Here is a 25,648-nt window from a genome sequence, read left to right on the forward strand (position 1 = left end):
GGGCTGAAGATGTTGCAAGAACCTTGCCCTGCCTGAGGACCGTGTACCTGGGCCCTCTCTGGGCACATGCTCTGTCTCTGCAAGGTAGGTCTGTTAGTCCCTAAGTAGCAATGGGGAAATAGGTTCAGAGAGGCCAAGTGCTTGATCTGAAGCTACACAGCAGATTGAAATCCAGGAGCTTCCTTAGGGACCTGCTGGATGCCTGAGGGCTTCCTGGAGGAGGCGGGCTCATGGGCAGCTGGGTTTGGGGAGTGGGCAGGAGGCAGGAGATGCAGCCAGAGGGCTGTGTGTGGAGGGGCCGGCTGCTGCCAGGAAGGGAGGAGACCATGAGGGGGGCCCAGATCCCAGATCCCCACCTTGGTTCCCCACCCCCCCAACCCAAGGCACTCAGACTCCCACCCACTCTAGCGCACAGAGGGTTGCCATGGCAACTGCAGGCTAGGGCAGGCTAGAGGCGCCCCCTCTCCTCCAGCAGCCGCTTCTCCTCCTGTCGCTCTCCCCATCCCCATCCCAGGGCACCCGAGGACAGAGTCTGGGCCTCAGTGGCCCACCCTGCCGCACCGACCCTTGACTTGAGAGAGATGTAGGGCTTAGACGCGAACATACAGGCAGGTGTGCAGCCCCCTGTGTCCCATGGGCGAAACAGGGTCACCTATGGCTGGGTGCAATGGATTCCGGGGTGCATCTGTAGTCCCAGCACTTTGGGAGGCTGAAGCAGGAGGATCGCTTGAGCCTAGGAATTCGAGACTAGCCTGGGCAACATGGTGAAACCTCATCTCTACAAAAAATACAAAAATTAGCCGGGCATGGTTCTGTGTGCCTGTAGTCCCAGCTACTTGGGAGGCTGAGCTGGGAGGAGCACTTGAGCCTGGGAGGACGAGGCTGCAGTGAGCTGAGAGTGCACCACTGCACTCCAGCCTGGGCGACAGAGCAAGACCCTGTTGTCTCAAAAAAAAAGGAAAGAAGAAAGAAAGACAAATAGGGTGACTGAAGACCGCTCAGGTGCAAGGTGGGGACAGACACAGGTGTGGGCTCACCTGGCCTCACAAGTGCAGAACCTCCAGGCATGACCAGTTCTGAGGATGCAGTCACTCAAATGCAGTGTGGGCCTGGGAGTGGGGGCTCTTCTGGTCCGCCAGGATCCCCCCACAGCTCACCAAGCCCAACCTGGGGAGCCAGCCCTCCCTGGGTTCAAGCCCCCTTACCAGCTGAGTGTTCCTGGATATGTCTCTTCAATGACAGGACCTCACTTTCCTCCTCTGTAAATGTGGGTACAAGCCTCTCCTCTTCCTAAATGGTTATTACGATTATGTGAGCTACACGTGGAAGGTGCTCGGGCTGGGACATGGAGGTGTCCGCCACTGTTCCTGGCATCTCAGGTGGTTCCTTGCTGGAGAGCCCAGCTAGATGCCCACCCTGTTGTTTGCTGTTTCCTGTAAATGGTTTCTCTAAAGTTCTGCAGCTCAGACCCCTGGCCCCATCTCTGCCTCCCTCCTCACTCCCTGTGTGTCCTGACTCCGTATATGAATTTCCTAGGCTCCCACAACAAATTACCACAGACAGGACAGCTTTAGCAACAGAGACTTTATTGATTTATTTATTTATGTTTCAGAGATGGGGTCTTGCTCTATTGCCCAGGCTGAGGTGTGGTGGTGCAATCACAGGTCACTGCAGTCTCAACCTCCTGGGCTCAAGTGATCCTCCCACTTCAGCCTCCTGAGCAGCTGGGACTACAGGTGCATCCCATCACGCCCAGCTACTTTTTTATATTTGTTTGTAGAGCTGGGGTCTCACTGTGTTGCCCAGGCTGGTCTCAAACTCTTGGGCTCAAGCAGTTCTCCCACCTTGGCCTCCCAAAGTGCTGGGATTACAGGTGTGAGCCACTGCAGCCATCAACAGAATTGTGTCGCCTCCCAGCTCTGGAGGTTGGAAGTCTAAGATCAAGGTGTCGTCAGGCTTGGTTCCTTCTGGGAGCCTTCAGGAAGAATCTGTTGCAGGCCTGTCTCCTGACTTCTTTTGGTCATTAACTGGCAATCTTCCCTGGCTTCTAGAAGCATCATTCTGGTCTCTGCCTTCATGGTCACGTGGTCTTCTGTGCATGTCTGTGGCCAGGTTTCCCCTTTATATAAGGGCGCCAGTTGTTGGATTAGGACCCACACTAATGAGCTCATTTTAACTTGATGATCTCTGTAAGGACTCCAGATATTCCCAACACAGTCACATGTGAGTTATCAGGAGTTAGGACTTCAACATATCTTTTGTTTTTTTGGTACCCTAGGACTCCAACCTATCTTTAGTTTTTTTGACACAGAGTCCCACTTTCTTGCCCAGGCTAGAGTGCAATGGTGCAATCAGAGCTCACTGCAGCCTCAATCTCCTGGGCTCAAGCGACCCTCCCACCTCAGCCTTCCCAGTAGCTAGGACTTACAGGCATGTGCCACCATGTTCGGCTAATTTTTGTGTTTTTTGTAGAGATGTGGTCTCACTGTTGCTCAGGCTTGTCTCAAACTCCAAGGCTCAAGTGATCCTCCCACCTTGGCCTCCCAAAGTACTAGGGTTGTGGGTGTGAACCACTGGGTACTGTGCCTAGCCTGGCATTCTTTTTTTTTGGCAGAGGGGTTGCGGGGGGGGGGGGCGGCCGTAATTCAATCCATAACACCTCCCCCTCCAGAGGCCTCAGGGATGGTCAGGCCTGGGTCTCCCAGGGGACACCCACCATCTGCCAAGCTGAGGCTGGTCCCTTGGGGTGCCTGGAGCTTCCTAGGGGAGCCACTCTGGGGAGAGGTGGTCATGTTCCTGGGGAACTCTGTCTGCACCCCAAAGCAATGGCCCCCTGCCTGTGGGGGTCAGGCGTGGCCCCCCCAGGTCACAGGGCAGACACCCCATCTCCAGCTATCCTCACTGCCGTCCTTAGTCACTCCCCTGTCTTCAGTTTTTTTTTTTTTTTTGAGACGGAGTCTTGCTCTGTCGCCCAGGCTGGAGTGCAGTGGTGCAATCTCAGCTCACTGCAACCTCCACCTCCTGGGTTCACGCGCCATTCTCATGCCTCAGCCTCCCGAGTACCTGGGACTGCAGGTCCCCGCCACCATGCCCGGCTAATTTTTGTGTTTTTAGTAGAGATGGGATTTCACCTTGTTAGCCAGGATGGTCTCCATCTCCTGACCTCGTGATCCGTCCACCTCGGCCTCTGAAAGTGCTGGGATTATAGGCATGAGCCACTGCTCCTGGCCTTCAGTAAGTTTTTGCTTGGTGACCCACTGTGTGTTCAGGGGGCCAGGAGACAGGAGTCAGGGAAACCAAGTTCCAGCCTCAGACGTCTCCATTCACCTGGGAGTAGAAAGGAAATCTAGAAGGCTGGGCATGGTGACTCACACCTGTAATCCCAGCACTTTGGGAGACCGAGGTGGGTGGATCACCTGAGGTTGGGAGTTGGAGAGCAGCCTGGCCAACATGGCGAACCCGTCTCTACTAAGACTACAAAAATTAGCCGGGTGTGGCGGCATGTCACTGTAATCTCAAGCTACTCAGGAGGCTGAGGCAGGAGAAACATTTGAACCCGGGAGGTGGAGGTTGCAGTGAGCTGAGATCGCGCCACTGCACTCCAGCCTGGGCGACAGAGCGAGACCCCATCTCAAAGCATCAACAACAAAAGGCCAGGCGCGGTGGCTCACGTCTGTCATCCCAGCACTTTGGGAGACCAAAGCAGGTGGATCACCTGAGGTTGGGAGTTTAAGACCAGCCTGACCAACATGGCAAAACCTCCTCTCTACTAAAAATACAAAAATTAGCCAGGATTGATGGTGTGTGACTGTAATCCTAGCTACTCAGGAGGCTGAGGCAGGAGAATTGCTTGAACTCGGGAGGTGGAGGTTGCAGTGAGCCGAGATCGCGCCACTGCACTCCAGCGTAGGCGACAGAGTGAGACTCCATCTCAAAAAATAAATAAAATAAAATAAAGGAACTCTAGGAGTGGTCAAGTAAAAGTATGGAGCAGGGATGGGATGGATGATGTTATGGACTAAACTGTATGTTCTCACCTTCCTCCCAAATGCAGAGGTTGAAGCCCTCACTCCCAGCGTGAGTGTATTTGGAGGTAGGCCCTTGAGGGAGGTAATGAAGGTTAAATGAGATCTTAAGGGTGGGGCCCCCTACTCTGAAAGGACTGGTATCCCAATAAGAAGAGAGAGGCTGGGGCTTGTGACTCATGCCTATAATCCCAGCACTTTGGGAGGCCAAGGCGGGAGGATCGCTTGAGGCCAGAAGCTCAAGACCAGCCTGGGCAATATAGCGAGACCCCATCGCTACAAAAGAATCAAAAAAGTAGCTGGGCACAGGGACATGCACCTGTAGTCCCAGCTACTCAGAAGGCTGAGGCGGGAGGATTGCATGAGCCTGGGAGGTTGAGACTGCAGTGAGCCGGGATTGTGCCACTGCACTCCAGCCTGAGCAAGACAGCCAGAACTTGTCTCAGAAAAAAAAAAAAGAGAGAGAGAGAGACAGCAGGGATCTGTCTCCCTCTGTGCATGTCCAGAGAAGAGGCCCTGTGAGGATACAGTGAGAAGGCGGAAGAGAATTTCCACAGAAACTGAATTTGCTGGCACCTTGATCTTGGAATTCTGGCCTCCAGAACGAGGAGGAAGTAAATTTCTGCTGTGTAAGCTGCTGCACAGTCTGTGGTACTTTGTTATGGCGGCCCAAGCTAATAGAGAAGGTGACAATGGGGACAAGGGATGCTTCACCCTGTCTGTGTGCCAGGAGCATCCCAAGTGTCTCGTGTGTGAATTTGTTCTGTTGCACAGCTGTCCTCTGAGGTGTCCCCGTTTTACCAAGAAGAAAGCAGAGACATGAGGTCACGGCGTGGCGAGGGATGCACAGGCAGGCGGCGGCCACAGGGCGCTGTGTGTGATACAGGGTGGCGGAGGCCCATGTCTGCGTCTCTGGGGAGGACACCTCTGAGTCTGAGGGACACAGATGGGGACAGAGGCTGAGGCTGAGGCTGCAGGGTGGGAACCCGCATGACTGGAGGGAGATAAGGTGGGAGCCAGAGGCGTTGGAGTGGTTAAAGCAGAAGACCCACCAGTCAACATTGTCTTTAGTTTTTTTTTTTTTTTTTTTTTTTAAGATGGAGTCTCACTCTGTCGCTCAGGCTGGAGTTGGTGGTGCAATCTTGGCTCACTGCGACCTCCGCCTCCCAGGTTCAAGTAATTCTCCTACCTCAGCCTCCAGAGTAGGTGAGAATACAGGTCCCTGCCACCACACCCGGCCAATTTTTGTATTTTTAATAGAGATGGGGTTTCACCATGTTGGCCAGGCTGGTCTCGAACTCCTGACCTCAGGGGATCTGCCCTCCTCAGCCTCCCAAAGTGCTGGGATCACAGGCGTGAGCCACCGCGCCCGGCCACGATTGTCTTTTAAAACACCCCTCTGGAATGGATGAACCTGGAGGACCTTATGCTAAGTGAAATAAGCCAGACACAGAAAGACAAATGGCGCGTGACCTCACTTATCTGTGGAATCTAAAAAAGAATTGAACTCATAGAAGCAGAGTAGAGCAGTGGTTATGGGGATGAGGGCACAGGGGAAGGTGGGGGATGTAGGTCAAAGGGTACAAGCTTTCAGCTTTCAGATAAACACATTTTAACCAGGCAGGATGGCTTGTGCCTATAATCCCAGCACTTTGGGAGGCCAAGGTGGGAGCATCGCTTGACACCAGGAATGCAAGGCCAGCCTGAACAACATAGCACGACCTGTCTCCACAAAAAAATTTAAAATTAGCCAAGCATGGTGGCACACACCTGTAATCCCAGCTACACGGAAGGCTGAGGTAGGAGGATCTCTTGAGCCCAGGAGTTCAAGGTTGCAGTGAGCTGTGATGGTGCCACTGCACTCCAGCCTTGGCAGCACAGCAAGATCCCATCTCTAAAAAAAAAGTTCCAGAGACCTAAGGTATAGCATGGTGACTATAATTAATAGCAGGGCTGGGCGTTGTGGCTCACGCCTGTAATCCCAGCACTTTGGGAGACCGAGGCAGGCGGATCACGAGGTCAGGAGATCGAGACCATCCTGGCTAACACGGTGAAACCCCGTCTCTACTAACAGTACAAAAAAAAATTAGCCGAGCGTGGTGGCAGGCGCCTGTAGTCCCAGCTACTCGGGAGGCTGAAGCAGGAGAATGGCGTGAACCGGGGAGGCGAAGCTTACAGTGAGCTGAGATGTGCCACTGCACTCCAGCCTGGGCAACAGAGCGAGACTCCGTCTCAAAAAAAAAAAAAAAAAAAAAGCAGGCCAGGTGTGGTAGCTCACACCTATAATTGCAGCACTTTAGGAGGCCGAGGCAGGCAGATTGCTTGAGCTCAAGAGTTTGAGACCAGTCTGGGCAACATGAGACCCCATCTCTACTAAAAATATAAAAATTAACCAGGCATGGTGGTGCCCACCTGTAGCCCCAGCCACTTGGGAGGCTGAGGCATGGGAATTGCTTGAACCTGGGAGGGAGAAGTTGCAGTGAGCCAAGATTGCGCCACTGCACTCCAGCCTGGGTGACAGAGTGAGACTCCATCTAAAAATAATAATAATTATTATTAAATTATTGTTATTAATATTAATAAAAATATTGTTATAGCATATTGTTTTCTTGAAACTTGCTGAGGAATTAGACTCAAGTGTTCTCACCACACATACCAGAAAGGTATCTAGGTGAGGTGTTGGATATGTTGTTAGTTAGCTTGGTTGTAATTTCATAACACATGTGAATATCAAAATGTCATATAACCTTAAATACATGTAATTTCTATTTGTCAATGATGCCTCACAGTAAAGCTAAGGCGAAAATAAAAAGGACCCTTCTGTGCAACAACCCACATGTCCATTACCGACGAACGGATAAAGAAAACGTGGTCTACCCATGCAGTGGAATATTACACAGCCGTAAAACAGAATGAAGCTTGAATCCAGGCTGTGACGTGGGTGAGCCTTGGAAACTTGGTGCTGAGTGAGAGAAGCTGGACACAAAATAAGGCCGGGAACAGTGGCTCACACCCGTAATCTCAGCATTTTACGAGGCCAAGATGGGCAGATCACTTGAGTCCAGGAGTTTGAGACCAGCCTGGGCAACATGACAAAATCCTGCCTCTACAAAAAAATACAAAAATTAGCCAGAAGTTAATGTAGTGGGGTCATGTGACTATAGTCCCAGCTACTCAGGAGGCTGAGACAGGAGGATCACTTGACCCTGGGAGGTAGAGGTTACAGTGAGCCGAGATTGTGCCACTGCACTCCAGCCTGGGCAACAGAGTGAGACCCCCATCTAACTTAGGGAAAAAAAAAAAAAAAAAGGTCACATAGCGTGTGATTCCATTTGTATGAAATGTCTAGAATAGGTAAATCCATGGAGACAGAAAGTAGAGTATAAGGTACCAGGGCTGGGTGTTACTGTTTAGTGGGTAAGGAGTTTCTTTTTTTTTTTTTTTTTTGAGACGGAGTCTCGCTCTGTCACCCAGGCTGGAGTGCAGTGGCCGGATCTCAGCTCACTGCAAGCTCCGCCTCCCGGGTTCACGCTATTCTCCTGCCTCAGCCTCCAGAGTAGCTGGGACTACAGGCGCCCGCCACCTCGCCCGGCTAGTTTTTTTTTTTTTGTATTTTTTAGTAGAGACGGGGTTTCACCGTGTTAGCCAGGATGGTCTCGATCTCCTGACCTCGTGATCCGCCCGTCTCGGCCTCCCAAAGTGCTGGGATTACAGGCTTGAGCCACCGCGCCCGGCCAGGAGTTTCTATTTGGGGTGATAAAAAAGTTTTGGAGGCCAGGCACGATGGCTCATGCCTGTAATCCCAACATGTTGGGAGGCCGAGGTGGGTGGATCACTTGAGGTCAGGAGTTCCAGACTAGCCTGGCCAACATGGTGAAACCCCGTGTCTACTCGTGGTGGTAGGCGCCTATAATCCCAGCTATTCGGGAGGCTGAGACAGGAGAATTGCTTAAACCTGGGAGGTGGAGGTTGCAGTGAGCTGGGATTGCACCATTGCAAAAAAAAGTGTTGGAAATAGATAGTGGTGATGGTTGTTGAACAGCATTTGAGAATTCAGTTACTGCCCCTGAATTGTACACTAAGAAATGGTTTAAGTGCCAGCCTGGGCAACATAGCAAGACCGGCTGGGCATCGTGGCACGTGCCTGTAATCCTAGCTACTCGGGAGGCTGAGGTGGGAGGGATACTTGAGCCTGGTAGTTCAAAGCTGCAGTGAGCTGACATCGTGCCACTGCACTTTAGCCTGGGCAACAGAGAGAGACCCTGTCTCAAAAACATAAATAAATAGTTCATGTGTTTAAAATTATACCATAATTAAAAAAAAAAAAAAAACTGGCCTCTAAGCTAGGTATGATGGCTAACACCTATAACCCCAGCACTTTGGGAGGCTAAGGCAGGTGGATCACCTGAAGTCAGGCATTCAAGACCAGCTTGGCCAACATGATGAAACCCCATCTTGACTGGGTGTGGTGGCTCATGCCTATAATCCCAGCACTTTGGGAGGCCGAGATGGGTGGATCACGAGGTCAGGAGATCGAGACCATCCTGGCTAATACAGTGAAACCCCATCTCTACTAAAAAAAAAAGTACAAAAAATTAGCCGGGTGGTGGTGGGCTCCTGTAGTCCCAGCTACTCGGGAGGCTGAGGCAGGAGAATAGCGTGAACCCGGGAGGTGGAGCTTGCAGTGAGCTGAGATCACGCCACTGCACTCCAGCCTGGGCAACAGAGCGAGACTCCGTCTCAAAAAAAAAAAAAGAAAATCTTTACTAAAACAAAAAAAAAATTATAACAATTAGCTGGGTGTGATGGTGGGTGCCTGTAATCCCAGCTACTCAGGAGGCTGAGGCAGGAGAATCGCTTGAACCCGGGAGGTGGAAATTGCAGTGAGACGAGATTGCGCCACTGCACTCCAGCCCGGGCAACAGAGTGAGACTCCGTCTCAAAAAAAAAAAAAAGAATAGAAAAAAGAAAAAATGGCGTGGGGGGGTTGCCTCTGGCTGCCAGGAGAGCCTGGATGTAGGAGGCAAAGGGGCCAGAGGGCACTTGGGGAGTGGCCAGGGCCCAGGACTAGAGGGGCAGGTGCTGAAGACAGATGTGTGGACCAACACGGGTGTTCTGGAAGTATACACAGCTCCAAGACTTACTCTGGAACTGGATTTAGGGGTGAGAGAGGAGGCAAGGGTTTCAGCTCCTGGGGTTCTGGCTGGAGGGCCTGGGAGGATGGTGGCACCGTGCACTGACGTAGGGGCTTGTTTTGGTCTCGTTGGGCTGAAGATGCCTTAGAGTTCCCGGCAGAAGTATAGATGGCTCGGGGGGGCTCCACTCTGGTGTCTCAGCATTCTAGGGTGCAGCCTGGGAGGAAGAGAGGGACTGCCTCTTCCGTGGGTGTCTTTGTGCCCTGACTGGCACCAGGCTGTGCACGGCACCCTCTGATGGGGCCTGTGTGGGCCCAGCGTGTACATGCACTGCTCTCCTTACCAGCACCCTGCAGAACAGCAGCGCAGAGGGAACCAGGGCCAGGGAGGTGAAGAGACCAGCTCAAGGTCACACCAGGCACGTACAAGGCAAAATTGGTATCTAGACCCATGTGGATTGGCTGCCCACACAACTTGGCATCGGGTGGATTCCCTGCCATTTTGTTTTGTTTTGTTTTATTGAGAGGGTCTTGCTCTGTTGCCCAGACTGGAGTGCAGTGGCAGGATCATAGCTTAATGCAGCCTTGCAAACTCCTGGGCTCAAGTGATCCTCTTGCCTCAGCCTCCCGAGTAGCTAGGTGCCACCACGCCAAATTAAAAAAAAAAAATTTGGCCGGGCGCTGTGGCTCATGCCTGTAATCCCAGCACTTTGGGAGGCTGAGGCAGGCCGATCACGAGGTCAAGAGATCGAGACCATCCTGGCCAACATGGTGAAACCCCGTCTCTACTAAAAATACAAAAAAATAGCTGGGCATGGTGGCACATGCCCGTAGTCCCAGCTACTCAAGAGGCTCAGGCAGGAGGATCGCTTGAACCCAGGAGGCGGAAGTTGCAATGAGCCGAGATCGCACCACTGCTCTCTAGTCTGGTAACAGAGCAAGACTCCGTCTCAAAAAAAAAAGAAAATTCTAGAGACATGTTGCGCAGACTGGAGTGCAGTGGCACGATCATAGCTCACTGCAGCCTTGAACTCCTGGGCTCAAGTGATCCACCCACCTTAGCCTCCCAAAGCACTGGGATCACAGGCATGAGTCACCACACCAAGCCAGCCATTTTTACTTCCCCTCAGCAGTTCCTCTTGCTAGGATACCTGTTGCAGTGTGAAAGAAAGCACTTGGAGACCCAGAGAGGGAAGTACTCCTCAGCTTGGGGCTCCCTTGAACCGTTCTGTGGTTCTGGGAAGTTGGGGGGGAAATGAGGAAGTTGAAATGAGAAAGCCACTCCCCATCCCCAAGGTAACATGCTGGAAAATGATCTGAAAGTGACACCGGCCATGTCTAGTCAGGGATGTGGGGGGAGATGCGGATAGGGGCTGGTGGTGGCTGGGGGGTAACACGCTGTAAAATGATCTCAAAGTGACACCAGCCGTGTCTAGTCAGCGGATGGGGGCTGGTGGCGGCTCGAGGGGTAACATGCTGTAAAATGATCTGAAAGTGACACCAGCCCTGTCTTGTCAGGGAAGGTGGGGGAGATGCAGATGGGGGCTGGAGGTGACTGGGGGGGATTTACTGAAGAAGCTGGGGCAGTGGAGAGGGAGCTGGCATCAGGAGTGGGCATGAGAGGGGAAGCGGGCAGAGAGCTGCAAGGCTGGAGAGGGGATGTTCAGGGCTGTCTAGCAGATATTATCTTCCCATTTCCCATGTGAGGAGACTGAGGTCTGGAGGCAGGTGTCCTGCCCTATGGGGATCTTTATTTATTGAGGGCCTGCGCCGTTTATTTTATTTTATTTATTTATTTATTATTATTTTTTGAGACGGAGTCTCGCTCTGTCACTCAGGCTGGAGTGCAGTGGCGCGATCTCGGCTCACTGCAAGCTCCACCTCCTGGGTTCACACCATTCTCCTGCCTCAGCCTCCCGAGTAGCTGGGACTACAGGCGCCCGCCGCCACGCCCGGCTAATTTTTTTGTGTTTTTAGTAGAGATGGGGTTTTACCATGTTAGCCAGGATGGTCTCGATCTCCTGACCTTGTGATCCGCCCGCCTCGGCCTCCTAAAGTGCTGGGATTATAGGCGTGAGCCACCGCGCCTGGCTTATTTATTTTTGAGACAGTCTGGCTCCGTCGCCCAGGCTGGAGTGCAATGTCATGATCTTGGCTCACTGCAACCTCTACCTCTTGGGTTCAACCAATTCTCGTGTCTCAGCCTCCCGAGTAGCTGGGATTACAGGCACCTGCCACCACGCCCAGCTAATTTTTTGGTATTTTTAGTAGAGACAGGGTTTCACCATGTTGGCCAGGCTGGTCTTGAACTCCCGACCTCTGTTGATCCGCCCGCTTCGGCTTCCCAAAGTGCTGGGATTATAGGCGTGAGCCGCCGCGCCCGGCCGTGTGCTCATTTATAAGGGCCTCTCTCAAGAAGCTTGTGTTGATATGAAAAGGTAATTTCAGGTGCTCACTTGAGAGCTGTGAATTAAAAACATGGAAAAGGATGGCGGGTGAGGGCAGCAGGCGAGGGCTGTTTTGTTTGCAGGGGGCCAGGGTAGGTCACTCTGCTGGGGTGACCTTGCTGCTGAGCCCTGAACAATGAGCAGCTGCAGCCAATGTGCAGGGATCCTGCTTGGGGGCTGGAACTGGAATGTTTCAGGAACAGGAGGGAGGACAGAATGGGGCTTGGAGAGCTTGGTGGTACCAGTTCACCCACAGCCTCTGGGCTCTGGTGAGGAACTGAGACCCCAGCAGAGACTGGTTAATGTTCGGATCAGTGTCATTACGTGGTCCCTTAGCTCTGAGTGGAGGGCGGATTGGGAGGCGGGCAAGGAGGCCGGGACAACGTACAGGTGACATAGGATGGTGGCATGGACCTGGGTGCTGTGCTTGGAGCCAGAAGCGGGCAGGTCGGTGAGATACTTTGGAGGCAGAGCCCACAGGACTTGCGGATGGCTTCTGTGAGGGGGATGACAGGGAAGGTGAGGAATCAAGGCAGAGTCCTAGCTTTAGGATCTGAGATTCATTCAACAAATAATTCATTGCCGCGTGCCAGGCCTATTCTCAAAGTTGAGGATATGAAGTCAGCTGTGGGGGTGGCCTCACACAGTAATCCCAGCACTTTGGGATGCTGAGGCAGGAGGATCTCTTGAGGCCAGAAGTTCATGTTCAGCCTGGGCAACATAGCAAGACCTCATCTTTACAAAATAAAATACATTAGCTGGACGTGATGGTGTATACCTGTGGTCTCAGCTACTAGGGAGGCCGAGGCAGGAGGATCGCTTGAGCCTGGGTGGTGGAGGCTGCAGTGACCCATGATTTCACCACTAAACTCCAGCGTGAGTGACAGAGCAAGATCCTATCTCTAAAAAAAAAAGTAAATAAAAGTTGGAGATACGGCTACCATGAGCAAAACAGTTCAGTGATCCCTGCCCCATGAAAAGGACATTCTATACACCAGGTGAATAGTTCTATCTGAGCAGAGGGTTGAAGGAGCCGGCCATGTGGACAGTGGGTTGGCAGAAGCGACAGGTGCAAAGGCCCTGGGGCAGGGCCTGCTGTGGTGCAGGAATGGCAGGAGTGACTGGGGCAGAAATGGGGTCAGGGATCTAACTGGGCCAATTGCAAGGGTTTCGGTTTTCAGCAGGGAAATAGTAGTGGGGGCTTGGAGGAGAGATTCCAGGCTGGACATAAGAGATTTGAAAGTGCTGCCTCAATGATAGCACTGAGAGCCCAGGACAGCCTGAGATGGGACAGGCTGCGATGACAGCTGGATGTGACAGAGCAGGGGTTCCCATGCTGGAGGGCCCACCTCAGAGAATGTGTATTTCTGGCCAGCACAGTGGCTCACGCCTGTAATCCCAGCACTTTGGGAGACTGAGGCAGGAGGATCTTTTTTTTTTTTTTTTTTTTTTTGAGACTGCACCCGGCCAACAGGAGGATCATTTGAGGCCAGGAGTTCGAGACCAGCTTGGGCAACATAGCAAGATCCTGTCTCTATAAAAAATTTAAAAATTAGCTGGGCGTGTTGGCGAGAGCCTGTGGTTCCAGCTACTGGAAAGGCTGAAGTGGGAGTATCACTTAAACCCAGGATCTGGAGGTTGCAATGAGCCGTCATTGTGCCACTGTACTCCAGCCTGGGCAACAGAGCAGGACCCTGTCTCTTAATAAAAGAAAGAGAGGCCGGGTGCGGTGGCTCACGCCTGTCATCAGCACTTGGGGAGGCCGAGACGGACGGATCACGAGGTCAGGAGATTGAGACCACAGTGAAACCCCGTCTCTACTAAAAATACAAAAAAAATTAGCTGGCCATGGTAGCGGGCGCCTGTAGTCCCAGCTACTCGGGAGGCTGAGGCAGGAGAATGGCATGAATCCGGGAGGCGGAGCTTGCAGTGAGCCGAGATCGCGCCACTGCACTCCAGCCTGGGCGACAGAGCGAGACTCTGTCTCGGAAAAAAAAAAAAAAGAAAGAATGCGTTTCTACCAAGTTCCTGGCAAGGCTGATTCCAGTATGCTGGGGCCACACCTGGAGAACCAGGGTGTAGATAAAGAGCTGAGGACAGATATTTGAGCATGCAAACTTGAGAGGATCTGGGGAGACTGAGGCAGGGAGAGAGGTGAGAAGGAACAGCCTTGAGGCAGGAAGAAACTGGTTAGAACCGAGCCCTGGACTGGGCACAGTGGTTCACTCCTGTAATTCCAAAGTTTTGGGGGACCCAGGCAGGAAGCTCTTTTAAGTCCAGGAGTTTGAGATCAGTCTGGGCAACACAGCAAGACCTCTTCTCTGCAACAAATTTAAAAATTAGCTGGTGATAGTGGTGCAAGCCTGCGATCTCAGCTACTCAGGAGGCTGAGATGGGAGGATTGCTTGAGTCTGGGAGGTCGAGGCCGCAGTGAGCTATGATTGTATCATTGCACTCCAGCCTGGGCAACAGAGTGAGACCCGGTTTCTAAAATAAAAAAAGAAAAAGAACTGAGCCGCTATGCCTGGTGACAGAGCAGGTGGGGAGGATGGCAGGGGACAGCACACAATTCTCACCCCCCCACATCCCCCCTGCGCCACCCCCACAGGGGGAGGCAGTGCCCCCCTCCCACCCCGCCTGCCTGTCTCCAGCTTACCCTGAAGGTCTCCCAGAGAGGAAAGAGGGGACTTGGGCGTCCCTGGTTCCCGATCTGTGGCGCCAGCTAGATTCTAATTAGCCACCAGAGCTTGAGAGACAGGAAGCAGGGGGCTGGGGGCGGGGGCTGGGATTCCTGCCCAAGACAGGGAGGCTGCAAGTTGGGCTGCACGCCTGGGTCCCTCACTCAGGAGGACGCTCATCTCCTCCTTTCTCACAGTGAAGATGCGGGTCGGGGAGGTGAGTGGGCAGGGTCAGGACAGGGGCATGGGGAAGAGGCTTCCGGAGGAGCTGTCCCAGGAGGTTCTGGCGAGGAAGAGTTGGCAGTCTGTTTGCCCAGAGGTGCCCAGATGGGTGGGTCTGCCTGCTGCGTGTAGGGGTGGGGGCTGTGGTGTGAGCTGCAGGCCCTGGAGGGGGCCCTACAGATAGGGCTGGCTCGAGGGACGTGCTGGACCTCAGCCTCTCAGAGCCACTCAGCCACCAGCAGGAGGAGAGGGGAGCAGCCCGGAGGCCTATCCCCACCTCACTCTCCCTGTCCTCCCCCAGGCTGGTGGTCCAGGCCGTGGTGCCCGCCAGGTGATGCGGGGCGAAGCCCCCCGCACAGGCCACTGAGAGTCTCGGACACGTACCCGGCTGCCACCATGGCCCGCCTGGCCGCAGTGCTCTGGAATCTGTGTGTCACCGCCGTCCTGGTCACCTCGGCCACCCAAGGTAGGTGCTGCTGGCGCCGGGGAGGGGCCTCGGCTCCCAAACCCTGCTGGGAAGGCAGATAAAATGTTGAAAGCCCTCCTGATCACTCAGTAAATAATCACAGCCCCCCGCCCTGCCCAGACCTCAGCTGCATCAGGCCAGTGGAAGACTCAGTGGTAACACATACCCCAGTGCCACCAAGAGGCCCCTGGACCATCCCCTCACCTCCAACAAGTCAGCTGGGCCAGGTTGGTAGGGGCCATCCCGCTGTGGCCCCTGGGACGAGGACAGGCCTTCTTGGTGAGCCGATGCTCCTCTCTCCCTCTCTCTCTCTCTCTGTCTCTGTGATTACATCTTCAAGGCTCTCACTGGGAAGAAGGCTTAATTAAAGCATGCCCGCTGACGTTTATTTAAAAACAACTAATTACCCGCTCAGCCCTATGCCGGCCCTGGGATCCTGCACACGCCACAATTAGTGCCCCAAGCCTGCCCGCCCACCCTCACCGATTACTCAATTACTGGCCCCGTGGCGGGCCCAGGCCAGGAGCAAGGGCGGGATAAGGTGAGAGGCGAAGAGAAGAGACCAGTGGGCCTCGCCCCTCACCCTGGGATGTGCCCCCTGCCTGCCCTGACATCCCTGTGTGAAGGGCATGGGCGGGTGACTCTGCTCCCTCCGGCCCTGCCCTCTGGAAAGCTCCAAAGGTTGAAGGGACACGGTTCGGCTGGGCCCCTGGGCCTTGGCACTGCCCCGCTGGCCAGCAGCCTCACTCCCCTGCTGCTACATTCGCTGCCCATCCGGGTCCTGCCCTATAGCCCCAGCTGGGCCGGGAGGGGCCGCCTCCACCCCCAGACCCATCTGAGCCAGGCTTCCACCCCCGGCCCTCCCCCCCAAGCCCGGGAAGGCTAAAATTAGATGAGGAGGCAGATGGTGCTGGAGGAACACATGTGAAATGTTCCCCCTGCTGGGACTCAACTCACCCCAAAAAACCCCAGGGGCCTCCCTGCCATACCCCTGGGGTACCCACCCAGATCTCTGGAAAGGCTCGACTCCGTGACTGTCCCACACGAGTGCCCTCCCGATACCTCATACAGCAGGGACCACTTCCTTCACCTACAAGAGACGGTCCCCACACTGGGGCGTCTGGGCCCCTGGCTGAATCCCTGCTCCCCTCCAGCACCCCGCAGGGCCTGGCTGGGACCAGCGTCACAGAAGATGCTGCCCCGGCCAGCATGGACCCTGCCAGGCACCCTCTGTTGTGCACACAAACCGCCTTAATAATACTCATAATAACAATAATTAGCATTCATATCATCTTACTGCGCTCTGCGCACATTAACACCCTGGAGCCATCACAACAGCCCTGTGAGATGGGAATTGTCCTCTCTGCCCCTCAGGGGAGGGACAGAGACACAGAGGCGGTCAGTGACTTGGATGAGGCTGCAGCCAGGGAGTGGCCAGGCTGGAATTCCAATCCCAGCCGGCTGTCTGGCTCCTACATTCTGGTTCTCCGTCCCCGTGTGGTACAAAATAATGGCCGACATGGGGCAGTGCAGTCCCCCCCGGGAGCTCAGCCTGCTCAGGACACATCCCTTCCTTGTCACAGTGAAACCCCGGGAGGTTTCCCAGATGATACTGATCAGGCACCCTCCATGTGCAGGGTGCCATGCTCCTTGCTTCCTTCAAGAGCATTTTCTAAGGCACAGAATCCCTGCAGGATGACCCAGGGCTGTAGGTGCTCATTTTACAGATTGGGAAACTGAGGTTGGGGAGAGAACAACAGTGGGTATTCAAACTTTTTTTATATTTTTATTTTGAGACGGAGTTTTGCTCTTGTCACCCAAACTGGAGTACAGTGGCATGATCTTGGCTCGCTGCAACCTCTGCCTCCCGGGTTCAAGCGATTCTCCTGCCTCAGCCTCCTGAGCAGCTGGGATTACAGGTGCCCGCCACCACGCCCAGCTAATTTTTTGTATTTTTAGTAGAGATGGAGTTTCACCATGTTGGCCAGGCTGATCTTGAACTCCTGACCTCAGGTGATCCACCTACCTCGGCCTCCCAAAATGCTGCGATTACAGGCATGAGCCACTGCGCCCGGCCACTGTTCGAATTTGATCATGCATCACCATCACCTGGTTGGCACATAGCCCTGCAGGTTCCTGGCCTCACCCCTGCGATTTTGATCCAGCAGGCCCAGCATAGGGCCCGAATCTCCATTCTGAACCAGCCCTCACATCTGCCCTGTCAGCCGCAAAACCAGTCTCTGTGGTTTCTTCTAGAAACATGAGTTCATTCCTGTGCTTTCTCTGCTCCTCGCATGGGGTGGGGTGAAATTAGGGAAGTCCCCAAGACAAGCTTCACTTCTGACACCAACAATACATTTGGGGGTCCCCCAGAGAGCACTCAGGTATGATCATTCACTAGAAGTGACTTGGAACTGACTAGAAGGTGTTATGTTCTCAGTTTATTACATCAAAAGGATACAGATGAAAATCAGGGCCAGGTGCACTGGCTCACTCCTGTAATCCCAATGCTGTGGGAAGCCAGGGCGGGAGGATTGCTTGAGCTCAAGAGTTCGAGACCAGCCTGGGCAACATGGCAACTACCCCATCTCTACGAAAAATATAAAAAATTAGCCAGGCATGGTGGTATGTGCCTATAGTCCCAGCTACTCGGGAGGCTGAGGCAGGAGGATCCCTTGAGCCCAGGAGTTTGAGGCTGCAGTGAGCTATGATCGCGCCACTGTGCTCCAACCTGGGTGACAGAGTGAGACCCTGTCTGAAAAAACAAATAGGCCCGGCGTGGTGGCTCACGCTTGTAATCCCAGCACTTTGGGAGGCTCAGGCGGGCAGATCACCTGAGGTCAGGAGTTTGAGACCAGCCTGGCCAACATGGCGAAACCCCGTCTCTACTAAAAATACAAAAATGAGTGGAGTGTGGTGGCAGGCGCCAGTAATCCCAGCTACTCGGGAGGCTGAGGCAGGAGAATCACTTGAACCTGGGAGGCAGAGGTTGCAGTGAGCTGAGATTGCACCATTGCACTCCAGCCTGTGTGACAGAGCGAGACTCTGTCTCAAAACAAATAAAAATCAGACAAGGGAAGAGGTGCATAGGGTAGAGTCCAAGAAAGTTCCATTCATGGAGTTTCCAATTACCCCCTCCAGTAGAGTCCTGGACAGCATTAACTCTCCCGGCAACAATGTGTGACGACAACACACATGGTGTACTGCCAACCAGAGAGGCTCCCCCAAGCCTTGTTGTCCAGGGTCTGTATTGGAGTTCAGTTCTGTAGCCCTGATTGACCACCTGCAGGGCTAAGCTGAATCTCTAGCACATCTAGAGGTCAGCTGAGACCACGTGACCCAGAGCTCCTGCCCTAAGTCCTATTAGCGTATTCATTAACTAGGGCCGTCCTAACAAAGTACCAGAGACCATGTGTCTTTGTTTGTTTGTCGCGCAGACTGGAGTACAATGGCATGATCTTTGCATGCCATCACTGCAACTTCCACCTCCTGGGTTCAAGCAATTCTTCTGCCTCAGCCTCCTGAGTAGCTGGGATTACAGGCGCCCGCCATCACACCCGGCTAATTTTTGTAGTTTTTTAGTAGAGACGGGGTTTCACCATGTTGGCCAGGGTGGTCTTGAACTCCTGACCTCAGGTGATCTGCCCGCCTCAGCCTCCCAAAGTGCTGGGATTACAGGTGTCAGCCATGGTGCCTGGCCTCTCCTTGACTTGTAGCTAGATGGCCGCCTGCTCCTGTGTCTTCACACTGTCTTACCCCTTTACACGTCTGTGCCCAGATTTCCCCTTTTAGCCAGGTGCGAGGGCTCAGTCCCATAATCCTAGCACTCTAGGAGGCCAAGGCAGGAGGAGTGCTTGAGACCAGACTAGCCTGGGCAACATAGAAAAGGGACCCATGTCTAAGAAACAATTTTAAAAATTAGCTGGGCATGGTGGCGTGAATCTGTAGTCCCAGCTACTTGGGAGGTTGAGGGAGGATCACCTGAGCCCAGGAATTTGAGACTGCAGTAAGCCGTGATCGCACCACTGCACTCCAACCTGGGTGACAGAGGAAGATCCTGCCTTAAAAACAGCCTCCCACCCCCTCTTTTTTTATTGAGATAGATAGGGTCTTGCTCTGTTGCCCAGGCTAGAGTGCAATGGCACAATCATGGCTCACTGGAGCCTCAACCTCCTGGGCTGAGGTGATCCTCCCACCTCAGCCTCCCCAGTAGCTGGGACTATAGGTGTGTGCCACCACGTCTGGCTAATTTGTGTATTTTTGTAGAGACAGGGTTTTACTATATTGCCCAGGCTGGTCTCGAACTACTGGTCAATTTGCCCACCTCGGTCTCCCACAATGCTGGGGTTACAGGTGTGTGCCTCTGCGCCTGGCCAAAATTTTCCGTGTTTATAAGGACCACAGTCATATTGGATCGGGGCCTACCCTAACAGCCTCATTTGAATGTACCTCTATGAAGACTTTATCTCCAAACAATCTCACATTTTCAGGTCCTGGGGGTTAGGACTTCAGCATATGAATTTTCGGGGGGGGACACAGTTCAATCCATAACAGCATATCTGGTGTAGCCCAAGCACCCTAGGAAAACAGATACTCAAGCAGAGCATTCCAAAGGCTTAGACGTCACCTCCTAGGAGGTGAGAGTCCAGGCTCTCTTTGCAGCAGGTTAATGTCCTCACTACACAAATGGGCACACCAAGAGGCCCATTCTACAGCTGAATCAACTGAGGCTGCCTCCGCCGGCCTCCGGGACACAGCCAAGCTAGAGGTGGTGTTTTCTCGGCAGTGGGCAGGGTCTTTCCTTCCTGGCCAAAGCCCGGGAGTGACACCGTCCCCAACCCTCTCCGCAGGCCTGAGCCGGGCCGGGCTCCCGTTCGGGCTGATGCGCCGGGAGCTGGCGTGTGAAGGCTACCCCATCGAGCTGCGGTGCCCTGGCAGCGACGTCATCATGGTGGAGAACGCCAACTACGGGCGCACGGACGACAAGATTTGCGATGCCGACCCTTTCCAGATGGAGAACGTGCAGTGCTACCTGCCGGATGCCTTCAAGATCATGTCACAGAGGTGAGCGGGCTCTCTCCTGGATGAAGCGCCCGCCTAAAAGCACTGGACACCTGCCGGTGCACCCGTTCACCTTATGTCTTTTTTTAATGCATTCAATACATGTTTACTGAGCACTTAATGGGTGCTGGGCCCTATGCAGATGAGAATAAGACCCAGTCCATCTCCCCACAACCAGCCGGTGCCCCCCACAGAGGCCTATACCCATACGTACACTGGCAAGTCCCTCCCCACACCAGCCACTTGCTTCCAAAAGCTTCCATCCCAAGATCAGCCAGGGCACTTTGTTTGTTTTTGAGACAGAGTTTCACTCTGTCACCCAGGCTGGAGTGCAGTGGCATCTCGGCTCACTGCAACCTCCACCTCCTGGGTTCAGGCGATTCTTCTGTCTCAGCCTCCCAAGTAGCTGGGGATTATAGGCGCATGCCACCGTGCCTGGCTAATTTTTTTGTATTTTTAGTAGAGACAGGGTTTTGTAATTGGCCAGGCAGGTCTCGAACTCCTGACCTCAGGTGATCTGTCCACCTCGACCTCCCAAAGTGCTGTCATTACAGGCATGAGATAAGCCACCAGGCCCAGCCTTAACCAGGGTAGTTTGGAGCTTTTAAAAAAATATAAAGAACAGCAGGACAGAGTGGAGGTGTCATGGGAGGACTTTTCCCTTTATCCCAGACTTTTTTTTTTTTTTTTGGAGATAGGGTCTCACTCTGTTGCCCAGGCTGGCGCACAGTGGCACAATCATAGCTCGCTGCACCTCTGACCTCTCAGGCTCAAGCAATCCCCCCGCCTCAGCCTCCTGAGTAGCTGGGACTACAGGCACATGGCCATCATGCCTGGCTAATTTTATTTTATTTTTTTGTAGAGGCAGGGTCTTGCTGTGTTGCCCAGGCTGGTCTTAAACTCCTGGCCTCAAGCAATCCTCCTGCCTCGGCCTCTCAAAGTGCTGGGATGACAGGCATGAGCCACCGCACCCACCCATCCCAGATTTGAGAGCTCATCAGGCTACTCCAAGGACGAGACACCTGAGCACAGATGATGGAAGCACAGGCCTGTGTGAGAGATTTGCCCCAGGCTGAGGCAAATCTGCGCAAGCCTCTCTCACACCCACAGTCAGTCCACATAGAGCCAATCAGCCTTTCCTTCAAATTACACCCAGGCTGGAGGCGGCTCATGCCTGTAATCCCAGCACTTTGGGAGGCCAAGGCAGGGGGATCTCTTTAGGTCAAGAGTTCGAGACTTGTGTGGGGTGAGTGCTTGAGCATGCAAGACTGGAACTTGGAGTGTGTCTGTGTGATTGCATGCATCTATGAGTGTGATTGTGTATTTGTTTTGTTTTATTTTATTTATTTACTTAATTTTTGAGACAGAGTCTCGCTCTGTCACCCAGGCTGGAGTGCAGTGGCGCAATCTCGGCTCACTGCCGCCTCTGCATCCTGGGTTCAAGTGATTCTCCTGCCTCAGCCTCCCGAGTAGCTGGGACTACAGGCGCCTGCCACCACACCCAGCTAATTTTTTTGTATTTTTAATAGAGCCAGGGTTTCACCATATTGGCCGGGATGGTCTCGATCTCTCTCTCTCTTTTTTTTTTTTTTTTTTGTGAGATGGAGTCTCGCTCTGTTGCCCAGGCTAGAGTGCAGTGGCGCAACCTCGGCTCACTGCAAGCTCCGCCTCCCGGGTTCACGCCATTCTCCTGCCTCAGCCTCCTGGGTAGCCAGGATTGCAGGCGCCCGCCACCACACCTGGCTGATTTTTTTGTATTTTTTAGTAGAGACGGGGTTTCACCGTGTTAGCCAGGATGGTCTCGATCTCCTGACCTCGTGATCCGCCCACCTCAGCCTCCCAAAGTGCTGGGATTACAGGCGTGAGCCACCGCGCCCAGCCAATCTCGATCTTTTGACCTCGTGGTCTGCCCACCTTGGCCTCCCAAAGTGCTGGGATTGCATACGTGAGCCACTGCACTGGCCTATTTTATTTTTGAGACAGAATCTTGCTCTGTCACCTAGGCTGCAGTGCAGTGGTGTGATCTCAGCTCACTGCAACCTCCACCTCCAGGGTTCAAGCAATTCTCCCAGCTCAGCTTCCCCAGTAGCTTGGGATTACAGGCACACACCATCATGCCCAGCTTATTTTTGTATTTTTGTAGAGACAGGGTTTCACCATGTTGGCCAGGTTGGTCTTGAACTCCTGACCTCAGGTGATTTGCCTGCCTGCCTTGGCCCCCTCAAGTGCTGGGATTACCAGCATGAGCTACTGCGCTCAGCCTGTGTGTGTATTTTAGTGTATGTGTGTGTTTTTGAGTGTGTGACTAAATGTGTGTGATTGTGACTATGTGTGTCTGTGTGTGAACAGGTGTGGGTGTGTGCAGAGGTATGTGACTAAACATATGTCTTTGAGTGTGTCTGAGTGTGTCTGTCTTTATGAGTGTGTGTATTGGAGTGTGTTATCTGGGTGGGTGGATGTGTGTGTGTGAATGTGGGTGTTTGTGGGTAAATATGTGGTTATATGTCTGTGAGTGTGTTTGGTGTGTTTAAGTGTATGTGAGCAGGTGTGGGTGTGAGCATGTATGTGAGCGTATCTCTTTGAGCATGTGTGTTAGAGTGTGTGGCTGACTGAGGTGTGTGTTTTCATATGTGTGAGTGGTGGGGTGGATGGGTGAGCGTGTGTGGGGGTGGGTGGATGGGTGTGGCCGTGTATTTGTGTGTTTAAGTGTGTCTGTGGGCAGATGTGTGTATGTGGATGAGGGTTTGTGTGTGGTTGACTGAGAGTGTATTTGTATTTCTCTGAGTGTGTTTGTGACTGTGTGTGTGAGCATGGAGCGTGGTTGCCCCAGGCTGAGGCAAATCTGCACAAGCCTCTCTCACACCCACAGTCAGTCCACATAGAGCCAATCAGCCTTTCCTTCAAATTACACCCAGGCTGGAGGCGGCTCATGCCTGTAATCCCAGCACTTTGGGAGGCCAAGGCAGGGGGATCTCTTTAGGTCAAGAGTTCGAGACCAGCCTGGGCAACGTAGCAAGACTCTGTCTCTACTAAAAGCTAAAAAATAAATTGGCCAGTCATGGTAGTGTGTGCCTGTGGTCCCAGCTACTCAGATGACTGATGCAGGAGGATCACTTGGGCCCAGGAGTTTGAGGCTTTAATTAGCTGTGATCCCACTGCACTCCAGCCTGGGTGACTGAGCGAGACCCTGTCTCTTAAAAAAAAAAAAAAAAAAAACAGACCGAGCGTGGTGGTTCACTCCTATAATCCCAGCACTTTGGGAGGCCATGGTGGGTGGATCACCTGAGGTCAGGAGTTCGAGACCAGCCTGGCCAACATGGTGAAATCCCATCTTCTACTAAAAATACAAAAATTAGCCTGGTATGGTGGTGCGAGCTTGTAGTCCCAGCTACTTGGGAGGCTGAGGCAGGAGAAGCCCTGGAACCTGGGAGGTGGAGGTTGCAGTGAACCAAGATAATACCACTATACTCCAGCCTAGGTGACAGAGTGAGACTATGTCTCAAACCAAAAAAAAAAAAAAAATGTGTGTTACTCGGGGAGGAGCGGGTCACTGAGAGTCCCAGGAGAGCAGAAGTTTGGGCAGCAGATGGGAGTGTTCAGGTGGCTGAGACAGCTGGGCCGGGCTGGGCTGGGCTGGAGGCGCCTCATCATCTCCTCCTCCTCCTCCTCTGTCTCTCTCAAACTGCCATTCCCCTCCAACAGTCTTGCCTCTCTTCCCTGCTTCTTGTCTCCTGACACCCCTACATGGGCATTCTCAGTCCAGGCTCCAGCCTTTGCTTAGGCTGTGTGCCCCCTCCCTGGGAGCCCCCTTCCTCCCACCTCTCCAAATTCTCCCTGCTGACTTCATTCAACACCAGCTTTGGGGGACTGCATTCTTCTCCATTATCTCTCCAGCACCTAGTACAGTATCTGGCCCAGTTCCCAAGTCCATGGGGAATGCTGTGCATAACAGTTACTGGGGCTGAGGGAGTGTGACGAGGCCTCTGGAGTAGTCCTGCTTCCTCTCCACTGAGTCCCCAACCCCTGCTGCTCCACAGCCAAGCCTGGAGGCTTTTTTTTTTTTTTTTTTTGAGACGGGGTCTCGCTCTGTCCCCCAGGCTGGAGTGCAGTGGCATGATCTGGGCTCACTGCAGCCTCCGCTTTCTGCTGTTTTCTGGTTCAAATAGTCCTCCTGCTTCCATGTCCCGTGTAGCTGGGACTACAAGCATGCACCACCACGCCCAGCTATTTTTTGTGTTTTTAGTAAAGACGAGGTTTCACCATGTTGGCCAGGCTGGCCTCAAACTTCTGACCTCAATTGATCTGCCAGCCTTGGTCTCCCAAAGTGCTGGGATTACAGCCATGAGCCACTGCGCCCAGCCTAGCTATTCATTTGTTGGTGGACATTTGGGCTGCCTCCACTTTTTGGTGATTGTGAATAATCCAGCTGTGAATGTGCATGTACAATGATTTGCTTGTTTTAAATTCTTCTGGGTACAGTAGTCCCCACTTATCCACTGGGGAAACGCTCCAAGAACCCCAGTAGATGCCTAAAACCGCAGAGAGCTACTTACTGAACCTTGTATATACCATGTTTTCTCCCATACATCCCTAATTATAATACAGTTTAATTTACAAATTAGGCGCAGCTAGATGCGGTGGCTCATGCCTGTAATCCCAGCACTTGAGAGGCTGAGGCGGGCGGATCACTTGAGCCCAGGAGTTCGAGACCAGCCTGGGCAACATGGCGAAACCCCATCTCTACTAAAAATACAGAAAAATTAGCCAGGTGTGGTGGTGCATGCCTATAGTCCCAGCTACTCAGGAGACTGAGGCAGGAGAATAACCTGGGAAGTTGAGGCTGCAGTGAGCCATGATCACATCACTGCTTCCCATCCTGGGCAACAGAGTAAGACCCTGTCTAAAAAATAATAATAAAATAAAATAGGCTGGGTGTGATGGCATACAATTGTAATCCCAGCACTTTGGGAGGTTGAGGCAGGTAGGTTGTTTGAACCCCGGAGTTTGAGACCAGCCGAGGCAACATGGCAAAACCCCATCTCTACTAAAAATACAAAAATTAGCAGGGCATGGTGGCACATACCTGTAGTCCCAGCTACTTGGGAGGCAAAGGCTGGAGGATCACTTGAGCCTAGGAGGCCGAGGCTGCAGTGAGCCAGGATTGTACCACTGTACTCCAGCCTCGGTGACAGAATGGGACCCTGTCTCAAAAAATAATAATAATAAAATAAAGTAAAATAAACTAGGCACAGTAAGATACTAACAACAATAATAATTTTTAGTAGTAAAATACTGTTACATAAACTAAGGGCTACTTGAACATAAGCACTATGAAACCGTGACAGTTGATGGATAACTGAGATGACCACTAGTGTGACTAACAGACAGGGAGCAGATAGAGCATGGATACGCTCCATACAGCATGAGATTTCATCAGGCTACTCACAACAGCACACAACTCGAAACGTATGAATTGTCTACTTCTGGAGTGCAGTGGTGCGATCTTGGCTCACTGCAACCTCTGCGTCCTGGGTTCAAGTGATTCTTGTGCCTCAGCCTCCCGAGTAGCTGGGATTACCAGTGTGCCCCACCACGCCTGGCTAATTGTTGTATAT

The 25,648-nt window shown here is 53.0% G+C and overlaps 1 protein-coding gene and 1 long non-coding RNA gene across 8 annotated transcripts in view; one reads left to right on the forward strand and one right to left on the reverse strand.

The window, feature by feature from the left end:
* The window catches only part of ADGRL1 (adhesion G protein-coupled receptor L1), a 61,809-nt gene that overhangs the window by 11,021 nt on the left and 25,140 nt on the right, over window positions 1-25,648 (forward strand). For 2 of the 5 annotated variants that reach the window (XM_030935390.1, XM_030935391.1), the window contains exons 2-3: window positions 14,808-14,972; window positions 19,823-20,036. In XM_030935390.1, the coding sequence (XP_030791250.1) occupies window positions 14,903-14,972; window positions 19,823-20,036 (284 nt within the window). In that variant the 5' untranslated portion in view covers window positions 14,808-14,902. Of the gene's footprint in view, window positions 1-14,807; window positions 14,973-19,822; window positions 20,037-25,648 lie in introns of those variants that run through there. The other 3 variants (XM_030935388.1, XM_030935389.1, XM_030935392.1) reach the window with 2 other exon arrangements.
* The window catches only part of LOC104661049, a 49,842-nt gene continuing 39,084 nt past the window's right edge, over window positions 14,891-25,648 (reverse strand). For 2 of the 3 annotated variants that reach the window (XR_747798.2, XR_004058678.1), the window contains 2 exons: window positions 15,177-15,319; window positions 14,906-15,015 (listed from right to left, as the gene is read on the reverse strand). This is a non-coding gene — a long non-coding RNA (uncharacterized LOC104661049). Of the gene's footprint in view, window positions 15,019-15,176; window positions 15,320-25,648 lie in introns of all 3 variants that reach the window. The other variant, XR_004058677.1, reaches the window with a different exon arrangement.

The sequence above is a fragment of the Rhinopithecus roxellana genome, chromosome 8, assembly GCF_007565055.1.
Source record: "Rhinopithecus roxellana isolate Shanxi Qingling chromosome 8, ASM756505v1, whole genome shotgun sequence".
Lineage (NCBI taxonomy): Eukaryota > Metazoa > Chordata > Mammalia > Primates > Cercopithecidae > Rhinopithecus > Rhinopithecus roxellana.